Here is a 12,800-nt window from a genome sequence, read left to right as displayed (position 1 = left end):
GGTCAAGGGCGCGTGAGCGGGCAGGTCCCTCTGCTGGCCGGGCCCCGGAACTGAAGCTCTGTCGCTAAAAGAGGCCCGAAGCGTTGCTCTCTGTAGGGAGCCCGCAACATCGCATTAATTTGCGGTGTCATTAAGGTTTTTTTTTTAATTATTCTTGAATGCCCTATAGCAGTAAGACCTGAAAGTGCTTGCGTCGATGAAATGTCTGTAACCTATCACTTTTTTCAATATTTACTATCAATAGTAACTCTGAGAGAAACTTGTTACGTTACAAAGGAGCGGTCACTGCTGGGTAGATACCACACTGGTTCCAGACACCAGCCATCAGTTGTTAATAGTAATTCACCCCAAAACTCCAGAAGGAGTCAGTAACAAACCAGTGAGGCCACTGCGGTACAAGGATTGCCAATTCAGCCACTTTTGTCCAATGTGCATCCAGACCAGAGTTTTAAAATCCTTAAGTACCTGGCAGTGGTATGATTTTAACCGCATGTTATAAATTTTTCAGGCAAAAAGCAGCAGTAGGACAACTAGGAGCCTTGTTGTTGACCTGTGAGAGCACACACTGACCGGGAAACCAGCACCTGCAGAACTAGAACCCAGGCTGGCACTTCTCCAGGTGCTAGTATACCAGTTTTAAGACAATTCAAATTAGATCACATCTTAGCCGGAGTGTTTTTCAACTTACTACCTTAAAAAAAAAAAAGGAAGTTGTAAACTGTGAGGGTCTCGCATTACTGCATCGCTTATTTTGAAATATGGCAAACTGCAGTCAGCCACGTAACGAGCCTTTTCTGTGTTCCACCAGCCTGAGATTCCTTCTGATGACTCTGGCTAACAAATACAGTGCTGCCTTGGTTTTGTCACTCATGAATGTGGGTGCTAACTACAACTTTTAATAAAGAAAATTAGCCCCGTATTTAAAAGTTCCAAGCTCGTACAACAGGGTGAGAAAAAAGAAGCACATTTTATATCATTCTAAAAAAAATGATTCTACAAAAGGAGCATGTCAGTAACAGCAGATTCTGCTCTTTACCCTGTGCCTCAACAAATTAGCACCAACTCATTTTTTGAACATCTGCTTCGCAGGAGTGTTTTACTGAGTTACTGACTGAGCTTGACTTATTCAAAGCCACAAAACACTCACATTTTTAACGATTTTGAGCAATTAATTGAATTAGATCCCTATGCTGGAAGTTTAAACAGGAAGCGCTAAATCTGAGGAAAAATCACTTGTCCTGTTACATATGGATAGAATAGATGTTCTGGTCTACCCCTACTGATGCAGCTGGCAACTTGGACTACAAGTTGTGATGCTACAGCGTCACACAGGGAGAACAAAAGGCACCATGCAGTTACCTGCAATAAAATCTCAGATTATAAGCACTAGAAGAGATCAATGTATTTTCACCTTTATCTTTGTGCTCCATTCAATCGTAGCCAACAGACAGGTCACGGTTACCTGACACTTTCATGAGTGACCCTGCAGGTTACGAAGCTGAAGGAAGCAAACCACATTCCTACAGTGAACTTGAGCTTTGTACGCTACTGCCAAGTACCCTCACACTGAGGAATCAAACTGGGCAAGTCCAAAATTCCTAGTTACTGACTTTATCTTACTGAAAAATCCAATCTCAAGAGCTGTGCTTGGTTTATCAGATGCCGAACAGTAACTTTTACTACCTCTGCTCCAAACTTGTATTCAAGTTTGAGTTGTTGTAAGAAACAGCTTCCTGATACATCATAAGAGAATAACTTCCATTTTCAAATAAAATGGAAAAAAGTCATAAACCATTTATGTTTGTAGCGATTAAACGCAAATCCTGTGTCTGCAAAGAACTTCAGCTACAACTGTTATTCTCTTAAAGTAAATCAAGAGCTCTGTTATCTCATGATTATATTCTAAGGGCTCCAAACCGAAACTGCATCCTTCATCAGTCTTTAATAGAATTTTTCAGCTAGCATTATTTGTTATGGAAGGCAGAGGTGGCAGTGCTGCAAGTGGCTGTTACCATCTTTTAACATCTTGATCAGATTAATCTTGAACGTGAATCCAATAACAAGGCCAAACAGCTGTCATGATGGAGTCCCAATTGTGAACAGGGGGACAATGGACTTCTAAAATATCTTTCTGTGCATGATCACATTTTGTCCAACCTGACCTCTTCAGGTCAGGAAGTGGTTGTTGCTGACAGGTCCTACCAGTACCACAGGCAAAAAATTTCAGCGTCATTAGAAGGGAAATTTCACGGCAGTGTTTTACTACAATTTTACTTCTTTGCTTCCAGGAGGTTTTATTTAATTAAAACTATTATTCTGGCAAAGGAGGCCAGCAGCCTTCTGGACTGAAGAGAAGTGCTGCTGGCAAGCTAAGGGAGGTGACTAGTGAGAAATAAAGGGCTAGAGGCTTTGTTTTTTTCACTGATTGGTATTTATTACAAATACACATATTCATTGCTTATGATGTGCCTGCTGCACATTAGAAACAAAACCATATAGAACCAAAAGTGCTTCCATCAGAAAAGCCCTGTGATACACAAGACAGCGCAGAATTCTACTGCAAGTCATTTAATCTCAATTAGGTATAAACCCCCTTGAATATCTGAACATACTCTCTCATAAGAATTAGGTAATACTAACAATTACATATTGGTATCAAGGTGCTTCAGACCAAAAGCACAAGTGCTTTCAAGACAAATGTCAACTGAATTTGTTTTCACCAACAATTACTCCAGGCATGCTTTGCCACAGTGTTTTCAAAATATTTTTCAGAGGAACAACAAAATCCCTCAAATGCCTTTAGGTATGGCATTAAAGTTATCAGGCACTAAGACAGTTCAAAATACAAACCAACGGCTCTGCCAAGAAGAAATATAAAGGCTAGACAACTTTGCCCACTCCTGTACAGCTTTCTGCAGGATAATGTTTGATAAGCATAAAGCTTATTAAACTGCACTTAAATGTAAAAAAATGCAACATGCCACGGACTGGAATTTCTACAGGATTAGTTTCTTTTGCTGTCTTGCTGAGCCCAGAAATCTGTGAGACCCTTAGCCTCAACTTAGGGAAAAACTTAACCCTACACTCAATGGAGAACTATTGGACATGACTGGAAAGTCTCATACTGTCTTTAAATATGACATCATGTCTTCAGAATAACAAAAGAATGTTCCTTTCAACATGCATGAAAACAGACAAACCTAAGTAGTTGCCTCAGAACTGGAAACAAATTTACCTCTAGTCCAACAGCTCTTTGCTAAATCTCTTCCCCAGGAGGTAACAAACTTTAGATACATAGTCACCTGAATCCCCATTTGTTAAATACATATTTATTTAAAAAAAAAAAAAAGAAAGAAAGAAGAGATAGATACACCTGAAGAACTTGTGCTCAGGTATCGTGGAAGACTGCACATGGGTGACAATTGCAACTCCCATTTAAACTCATGCTCAGAGCCACTCAAATCTAAGTAGTTTTCGACATGCAGACACAAGTTTGTGACTATGCAGAAGAGGCATTATAACCATTAAAAAAAAAATAAAGAGAGAGCAGCACAAACCTTCTACCATGATGGACCATCCAGAAAACCAGAGGTCTCTGTGTCTTCCAAGTCTTACTCCCTATCTGACGGTAGCACAACCAGCTTTTATACCTGTGTTTGGCTGTGATATGTCAGAAAAATTGGGAATTATGCTAAGCATCTTTTTGTGCACTTGTTAATCAATCATCACTGCAATCTGATGTAAAGCAGCACATTTTCCAAAAGGGTAGTTCTAAAGGAAGAGGAATATGCTTTCCTTTGTATCCCCTATTTACCTGATTTTTTCAACTACATGTTTTGGAAAAAGAGTCTTAACAACCAGGTGAAACTTAAATATTCCCCAGTTACGGCCAATGCAGGCTTTGGTTTATACAAATGTAGTCCACACATGAAGATAACGTGAATTAGAAGAAGCGAAGTTAATGTCAGAACTTCCCATGCACTGCGCAGAAATTTAGGACAGTGTTTCACTATGAGACAAACATGCCTCCTCTTCTTCTAACAATACAACCTTCCGTCTGGAGAGAGACATCACGGACTTTATGACAGTTAAAGAAATTCTAACAAAAATGCGCAACGCAAGAAAAGCAAATGGGATTACAATCTGCATAAGATGGAAAATTGTTGTGCTAAATTCACTTAACAAGCACGTTAAAAAGAATGCCCCAAGGCTTACACAAGGGTAGAGAGCCAGCTTGGCAAACATGAAGGCATGCTCCTTGCCACCATACCTAGCAAAAGAATGCAAAGTTTCCTTCTCATGGAGGAGGGCTGTAGTCCATATTGCAAACTGAAATATGCTGGCAAAGAAAGTGATAACACAGCTGATCTGAATGGCTTCTATTTCATTGTGAGACTTCTCTGCAAATTCACTGGTGAGCTGGTAAGCTAGAGGGAGTCCACCAATGAAAGCCAATGACAGTATGTTAAGCAGTCCCATTAACCGTGTAGCTTTTGTTACATAAAGGAAAAGTGAGTGATGGACAAACCACAGGAGACCAATTGTTACAAATGAACCAAAGTAGGCAAGGTAGTTTGGCCCATATTCACTTAAAGCTTCAAGAAGGCTGCCATGGAACTTCTCTTCAACTTCTCTGGGATCAGGGACGTTGTCTTCACTGTGAAGAGAAAACTTTATTTATGCAGCAGATTACTGTTGTAAAAACACATCTAGAGCAACACTGAAATATGTTGCTTTACTCTAAGAAAGTTGAGAACAGGCATCCACTTTGTAGTTCTCTATTTTCAACTTAAACTCAGCATTTCAAATAGCTCTGCAAATAAATTAGATCTGAAAGGAAATCTGAAAGTAAGCGGGCATTGCATTAGGCTAATGTAACTTTAGGTAACTTTTCAGGTAACTTTATGAACTTGCAAGAGTGACTACACAGCTTTGGTTAATAAAAGCCTTTAATCTGAAAACATGACTAAGCAAGAAGGAAACTTTGTTTTTCAAAGCTCCCTGCCACAACATACACTGACGATCACCTATGCTGAAATGTGAGGATTAGAAGTGTCTTTTGTTTGTATTTCGTATCTTTCCAGAAAATCATAAAGTTATCGCTGCAGGTTTTAGAAATCAAAGTCAGTATTTAATTTCTTTTTCTTCCTCAAAAATTACATATGGACAAAAGTTAACATTATATTTAACAACACAAAATGTAGGAGGACACACAAAGCCTTACCATATATCCAAAATGAGCAGAGTTGCTACAATAGCATAGACTCCATCACTGAATGCTTCTACCCGTTCCTTACTCAGAGGCTCACTGAGGTAAAAAGTGAAGGTTTCTAAGCTATGGTGTTCCTCCTCTTCCTCTCTCTGACCTGGAAATAAATCTCGATGTTTACTAATGAAAGACAAAAAACAGGTAGAACAAAGCAAGGTAGTTTAACAACCTACTGTGGTCTCCCTTTCTCCTTCCACCCACCTGCCAAAATGTTTCTGTAGAAAGGTGCCATTCACCTACACAGGTCATTCTCCCCACTTTTTTTGGCAGCTGTACCTCGCCCTAAAGTTCACGTTGCTTTCAGGACAACAAGTACTCCAAGGGACAAGAAAGCCCTGCCCTTTAAACTGTATGGCAGGTCATTTCCACCAAGTGAATAATGACTCAACACTGTAATTGAACAAAACATTAGAGCTAAACAAATCAGGTGCTGTGCCTCAGGAAGCCCTAACAGTTGTAGGTCCTCTACTACGAGAGTGTAGAGAACTTACACTGCATGGAAGAAAAGAACTCACTGGAGCATGTGGGCTGCTCTGAAACATCAAATGGCCTGCCTAAAAATAAATCTAGTCTTTGGTCCAGTGGTGTGGCTGTGGAGCTTTTAGAAAAACGTCAAACATCCCTGAAGACTGGACTTTGAACTGCCCAGCTAGCCAAGCTGCATCACTTCAGAAGTGTACACAGGGTGAAGAAAAAGCTTACAGCTTCCAGAAGGAGAGGAACTGAATGAAAAGCAAATACAATTACAACTCAGTCAACAGAGCAGCAATTTATGTCAGCCATGTGACAGGGTGAGATGTACAGAGGTGTGACTTGACTGCAAACTGCAGTGCCCCCATCACAGTAGGCATAGGCAGTGCTTTTATGTCTTTAATCTCCGGCTCTGAAAGCCTGCTTTACCTGTTTCAGAGTATTTCTGCTTCCCTATTATTGCTGCCGCATGGGAGAGTCAAAAGTACGTTCCCATTTGCAGTGTACACAGATGGACTTGCATTAGGCTGAACAGCAGCAGCAGAAGCACAAAGGTGTTACTCTACTGACAGTAGTACCAATTCTAAAGATGTGATCTATCTAGTGTTTTTGTAGTCACTTTGTATTGCTCTCAAAGAGGGACATTCCATGTTTTGGTTTAGTAGGCTGCATGATACCATCTTCATTAATCTGTAACTGGCAACCTCCTTCTCAGCAGAGTTTAAGCATAGCTCTGGCTGCCTGTGTCATTGTGCAATTGTTATTGCTGACACAAGGAGGGCAGACAGTACATAGGCCAGGAATATGAGGGAAGGAAGCATGGATTTAGGCTGACTTAAGTCATGTGCGAAGGTACACCTTTAGACCACAGCAGTTAGATGAATTACCTTGTTAGTCTGAAAATGTGGGACCACACAATATCGCAGGGAAGTGATACAGGCACAGAGCTTGCTTCCTATACTTTTGAATCCCCCTTCTTTCGTTTTAGGAGAGAAAAGGGATAGATGACCTGCAGCCGTCACTCACATACTTGTGTGTGTGCACACGCGTACTTGGGACATACTAGAGAGGTTTTGCACTCAGAAATCATCTTTGAACATGTTGTGCCTTACAAAAATTGAATCACGAATTAAGGGAAAACAGGCAGCAAGGAAAGAATTGTTTGGAAACACAGCAATAAACCCCAAAATCACTATGTGTCAAGACTGAAAATGGAAGTATAACTAAAATTATTTCATTACAGGCTGTTTGGATAACATGTTGATAATCTAATAATATATCTGAACATATTCCTACAAATATTGTTACTCACCAACAATCTTGGTTTTACACCACGAAATGAATCGAGTGAGATGCGGAAAAACAATTACGAGCCCAAGAAGTACATAAGACTATGGAGAGGAAAATGAACACAGTTTAAATTTAGTTATAAAAAACACAAATCACGTTCCAAGTTTAATATAAAACTATTACTCTCAATCTTTAGGTATAATCATATTGACAAAAACCAAATATTGGCCTTATGACATGGAAAAGTCTCCCCTGAAATGTCCATGCACCTCCTGAGTATTGCGTATGCAACCTAATACTGCTTTTTGATAACTAATTTAGTAATAAAACACGCTAAACAAGAAGTGAAATAATTCTGCTAACAAAACTGCAGTAATGGTTTCTTTGAAGTTGGAGAACTATCCCACGTGATCCTTATGGGATCTTGAGATTCTACCATTCTACAATTCTACTACTTGTGTACCAAAGACACCTGAGTGGAACATTATTGGGTCACAGGTTTTGCACAGGTCTAAGCCACAAAAGCAATTTGGAGATTAATGTCAATGTTGTTAATATGGACAGAAAACACACTAGTGAACAAGGTGAGGGAGAAGAGGGAAGTAAGGGTGTAAAAGGAAAAAAAATTAGTTAAAATTTTGCCTTTTCACATTTCGACTCATAACTGTCCCTTTTATCAACAGGAACCTGATTTCTCTCAAATTCGGGGATTATTTAAACACTGCTAATTCCCATGGAATCTTTCTCAAAATTCAGTTAAATCCACCTTTTCCAAGAGAGAGGAAAGTAAACTCAGGATACATCCAAAAGCTACATTTCAGTTCCAAGCAAAAGTTCTGAGGAAGACAAAAACTATTACTAAGTAGGAGCAACTCCCAGCCATTTAATAAAGACAGCAGAGAAAAAGGCTGTGTAAGAGCACATCTTAGCCAAAATCACTTTATTCTGAGATGCAGGTTGGCTAACTGGTCTGCTTACTCTGTTTACTCTTACACTCTGAGTTAGCGAAGCCATTACATTCACTTGCCTTCTATTTGCGTGATGTGGTCTTTATTTCATGTAACCTTCCATGCTACCTCACTTACTTATGATGAGTAAGATGCTAAGTGACAGTTTAGAAGACCTGCTTCTAATTAAAAGAAGCATTAAAAAAAATCTGGCAGAGCAAGTAAAGCAAATACTGTAGCAAAATACTCCTTCAAATCTATCTCGACTCATGGATCAGATTAGACTGGTATCTGTAAACCGAACACCTTCAATGCAAAATAGCAGCCATGATTACACAACCACAGAGGTGGCAACTGAGAAAGTCTGCCTGTAACACAGACATCATTATTTTAATATACAGTTCTACATACAAATAATAGAAACTGCTCCACCAAATGTTTTTGTTAACTGGGAGAACTTACCAAAGGAATAAAGAAAAAAGAAAAGATGGCTGCTAAAAAGCACAAAATTGGTCCTCTGAGGATAATCTTTAGGATATGACGTTTATAGAAATTCTGATTTTCAGACACTTGTATCTGTCGATTCAGTAAGTGTGGGTGATAGAATCCATACGCTACTATCACAGCCTGCAAGGAAAGCATTACTGAAGTTATGACACACAAGTATATGCAGCATTTCAAACATAAAGCTGTAAAACTATAAATCAACCATTTCCTAAACACTTTCAACCTTAATTTCTTAACTTCCATATGGAGGTCTGCTGCTGAAAACACTGAGACTTCACAATACAACGCATGCCAAGATTTTAGTTTCCTCTGCAGAGCTTGTCATGGCCATGGATCTTGCATGAAGTTAAGACCTTCACAGCAAGGAACAGAAAGCAACAAGGCACTGCACCAGGAGAAAACCGGTGCCACTGGACTGAGGCTGAAAGCCCACATTCACTCAGCCATCGCGGAGTTCAGTAAGAACACCAACCGGAAAAGTCCATTGCTAATTCCCCAAGGCATTTTTAAAGAGTGGGAAAGGAATAACTATTTTGTGGACTTTTGAGATTAGTTAATTTAGTTGCATGTATCAGTTTCACAGGACAGTGACAATGCAAACTTCCATCTTAAGTACAGGTACTGCATTATCTCAACAGGCAAAACTTTGAAAAATAATGTCATACGAACAAAAAGGACATTCAGCAATTTATACCCATAATTAAGAAATGAAATTTTATTTGTACCCAAGAAAATCTATTTAAAAGTGAAAACATAAAAAGATAGCTCCAATACCTGTATAAGGCCAATGACAACAGCACAGACACTGAAGAGGAAGATGCCAAAAGGTACTCCTGGAAAGGAGGCCATTAAGGAAAACTAGGAAAAAAGGCAACTAGATCAAACATTTAATTAAGAAGCAACATAGGAATAACAGTAGAGAAACAGAAGTACTCTCCATTCAACACTGAAACTCAAAACCTAAATAATACTCTGCATTTCAATGTAATTCCACTAAATGTAAATTATAGCCACAAATACATGCAAAATCATAACCTCTCTGACACTATGTCTCCATAATAACTACAGACTGTTTTGTAGCTGAGCATTAAGTTTAACAGTGTCATCACCAGACGAGATCTTCATAGCTGTTAAAATTCTTTATATTAGGTTACCTTTAGCTTCTCTACCTCCATGGCTCCCTGTTGTATTTATTTCTAAGCTTCATTGAGAGGGGGGAAAGAAAGCAAGGAGTGGTACCAGGGTAACATTGACAACTTCCCAAAAATTATTTCAGCTTCAACGCAAAATAAAATGTATGTGCTCACGCTGATAAAGGTCATTTTACTGACTACACTGTTATTCTCTGCTGACTAATATATAACACACATATATATCCAAAGTGAAACAGGTGCCTGTCATATAAATCTGTTCTACAATAAAAGTCAAGATGCATTTTAAGCATCTGTTTTGTTGCTAACATAGTGTTCAGATTTAAAAGATGTTTGGGTGCCAGAATCAACCTTGCTGAGTAAGTCAAAAGTGGTATCAAAAACTCTGTCTAGATTACAAAAGAAATACGTTCTGTCATCTAAAGAGGAGTTTGAAATATAGCTTTAAGTGCCCTTACAAAATGCAAGATTCTCATCAGATAACTTTGATACTTTTCAATACAGCTGCTTTTTAAAAGGAAATCATGGGGCACCATGACTTTCCATGATCATAATTTTTCTTCTAGAATACTCATTTTCTGCCAGGTCTATAACATGCAGTAATTGATGGGTTTAACGCTTCCTCATGAATTTTAAAAAAGTCTTAACTATTACAGGGGATTCAGGGTTTATACTATAACAACACTTTCCTGTGTTTTTTAATAAATAAATAAATAAATTTAAACATGTCAGATTTTATAAAAGTACTTACTGTGTATGGCAAGAAAGTTATGATCATCATACATGCCTAAAAAAGAAAAAAGTATACTTAAACACTAGGTAAAATACAAAGCAAGCAACTCCCTCATTAGAGATGCACCCAAAGAATGGAACACAAACAGATCAAATACTTCTGTTGCATAATGAAAAAAAGACCAAAACATATTTCTGAAGTTGGTGAACTTTGGCTATAACAAATGGTTAGTTCTGTATATATACATCTTTCACATCTGCTATCCAAAGTGTACAGGCTCATTTTAGAAAATGCTAGCTTTGTTACAAATACCACAGCTAAAAGTTTTGCTATGGTTCTTAACAGACTTCTTTTTAAAGTAGCAATGCCAAAAGTACCACACCTCCTAAAGGGGCGTTTCTTATTTGCAAAAGTGTTTGATCACAAATATTTCACATATAAAAACATCAAATGAAAAAAAAAGACAAATCAAACACAGAGAAATGCATTGCTTTGAAAACTACATTAGATATGAATTCCATGTCTTAAGGTAGTCCTCTAGCATATTTTCCTGTGGTGTTACCTCATGAAGTTTAAACTCAGTATTTTTATTAACAAAATTACATTAACTGTGTGGTTGCACACTGTTAGGGAACAAAATTTTAAACAATATAGCAACATAGAAAGCTTGACATGAAAGGAAGAACATGTCCATCATTGTAGCATCCCATTACCACTATTAATAACCAAGATATTACAGGGTGCTTTGTTAAAAAACATACATAAATGAATTGTTAAGAGGGAAGATTTAGGCAAATGTAAAGCTCAGAACACTGATTCAGAGATTGGTGCCTTGGATAGTTTTTGAAAGATCATACACTACTCCAATTCAAGTAAGCTTCAGAATGACTGAAAATGTAACTGTAATTTGAACCTACCACTATAATATTTTTGTCAAAAAAAAAAAAGACATAGCATTTCACTTTCTTAAGCCTCGATGACAGATACTTCAGCTGGACGCAGATGAACAGATTCAAAAGCTTTTGCCACAGGTGCCTCTTCAATTCCCTCAGATGAACTTTAGACTAATCTCTTGCAGAGCTTCTTTTGACTTATAGTTAAAACACGTGGAAGTTAAAAGCAAGTTAGTTATCAATTAGCCACTTTAGCAAGGAGGAATTCAAGCTCTTTGCATCTTCCTGGTTTGGAAATTTGGAGAGTTATGCTATTTAAAATAGAAACTTCTGGATACGTACACATAGACTTAAGAAAAAGTGGCCCGTACTTACTAGCTAAACACCAAGCATGTCTGACAAGACTCACCAGATTCAGAAGAGCGAGTACATCATCTATAAGCTCTATCACCTGAAACAACCTGTCAAGGCAAGACGTGGTATCAGAAGCAAGCTAGCTCCCAAAATGTGTTTTACTATACTGTTTACAAACTGTAAATTTTTCAGTAAGGTTTCTTTTGCTCTAGAATTTATACAAGCAATCCAGGTGCTACCAAAACTCATTAGCTCAAACATGAAAGTAATTTCTTAGAAAAATTTGAACAGTAAGATACGAACACTGAAGTTCAGTCATGAAGCAGTTATTAAAAACCTCATTTCTATTTTAAGGACAGCTGGCATATAAGCTGGCTTACCTCCCACCCCATTATTCCTACACACTCAAAACTATACATTTACACTGATGAAATCTGACAATTGTTAACAGCAAATTCATACAGATGTCAGTTCTGACCCATCGATTCACATACCAAAAACCTAATAAGGCAGTGAACTATAAATGGGTGTTCTTCCTCGGAAAATTGAAGATATGGTGGGTGATTTGAGTGTAGGAGTTGATGATGACTCTCTGGGGACCTTGATACTGATTTTGTGTTTATTTCTATCTATTTCATTATTTTCTTATTGGTATTATTTTCTTCACTTTTTATTGTTGCTGTTTCATTAAAGCTGTTTTAGTTTTCCAATCTGTAAGTCTCTCTCTCCCCTGTTCCCTTTCCCTTGGGGAAGGGAGAGGGGCTAATAGAAACATCTGTCCTTTGTGTAGTGGCCAGCCTAGCCCTAACTCTTGGCAGATAACTTGCCAGCTAGACCAACTGCACCAGACTGGGGCTCTGACAGATTGCCTGAATAGTTCAAATTCTGGCTTGCTCTGTGGAAAGAGTAACAGATCTTTCCTTTGAGAGTCCTGAAGGGTTGGAAATTAAAGCAGATTGCTTTTATCATCTCATTGCTGAGCATAGTATTATATTGCATCATTTTTGAGTGAAGTGCTGTTACTGTGCCTTACCTGCCACATTTGCTGTGGTACTGTCTACTTATTTTTAGTGTTTATTTGCTGTTTCTCTGTTCTGGGTGCTGGGAGACTGCCAATGCTGTGCTATGGTGTTTAATACTGATCTATGCTGTGAACAACAAGCAACATGTGGTTCTCTTCAGCAT

General features: G+C 38.3%; 1 protein-coding gene across 1 annotated transcript; it reads right to left on the bottom strand.

The window, feature by feature from the left end:
- Nucleotides 1-3,969: 3,969 nt before the first annotated feature.
- TMEM175 (transmembrane protein 175) lies at nucleotides 3,970-11,724 on the bottom strand. The gene is made up of 7 exons (XM_009872607.1): nucleotides 11,671-11,724; nucleotides 10,387-10,422; nucleotides 9,259-9,342; nucleotides 8,440-8,604; nucleotides 7,053-7,131; nucleotides 5,225-5,366; nucleotides 3,970-4,657 (listed from the first exon to the last, which is right to left on the bottom strand). The coding sequence occupies exons 2-7, from the start codon at nucleotides 10,414-10,416 to the stop codon at nucleotides 3,994-3,996; spliced, it is 1,164 nt and encodes a 387-aa protein (XP_009870909.1). The 5' UTR covers nucleotides 10,417-10,422; nucleotides 11,671-11,724; the 3' UTR covers nucleotides 3,970-3,993.
- Nucleotides 11,725-12,800: the final 1,076 nt, after the last annotated feature.

This window comes from Apaloderma vittatum, unplaced genomic scaffold (genome assembly GCF_000703405.1).
Source record: "Apaloderma vittatum isolate BGI_N311 unplaced genomic scaffold, ASM70340v1 Scaffold44380, whole genome shotgun sequence".
Classification (NCBI taxonomy): Eukaryota; Metazoa; Chordata; class Aves; order Trogoniformes; family Trogonidae; genus Apaloderma; species Apaloderma vittatum.
Note: the sequence above shows the minus strand (reverse complement) of the source record. Positions and strands in the feature narration are given on the sequence as shown.

What these genes read in the sequence shown, in the direction of transcription:
- TMEM175 (XM_009872607.1), bottom strand. Translation starts at nt 10,416, where the DNA reads ATGATGATCATAACTTTCTTGCCATACACA. An exon ending in TTGTCATTGGCCTTATACAG is followed by an intron (nt 8,605 to 9,258) that starts GTATTGGAGCTA and finishes CTTTCCTTGCAG; the next exon opens with GCTGTGATAGTAGCGTATGG. An exon ending in GTGTAAAACCAAGATTGTTG is followed by an intron (nt 5,367 to 7,052) that starts GTGAGTAACAAT and finishes ATTTATTTCCAG; the next exon opens with GTCAGAGAGAGGAAGAGGAG.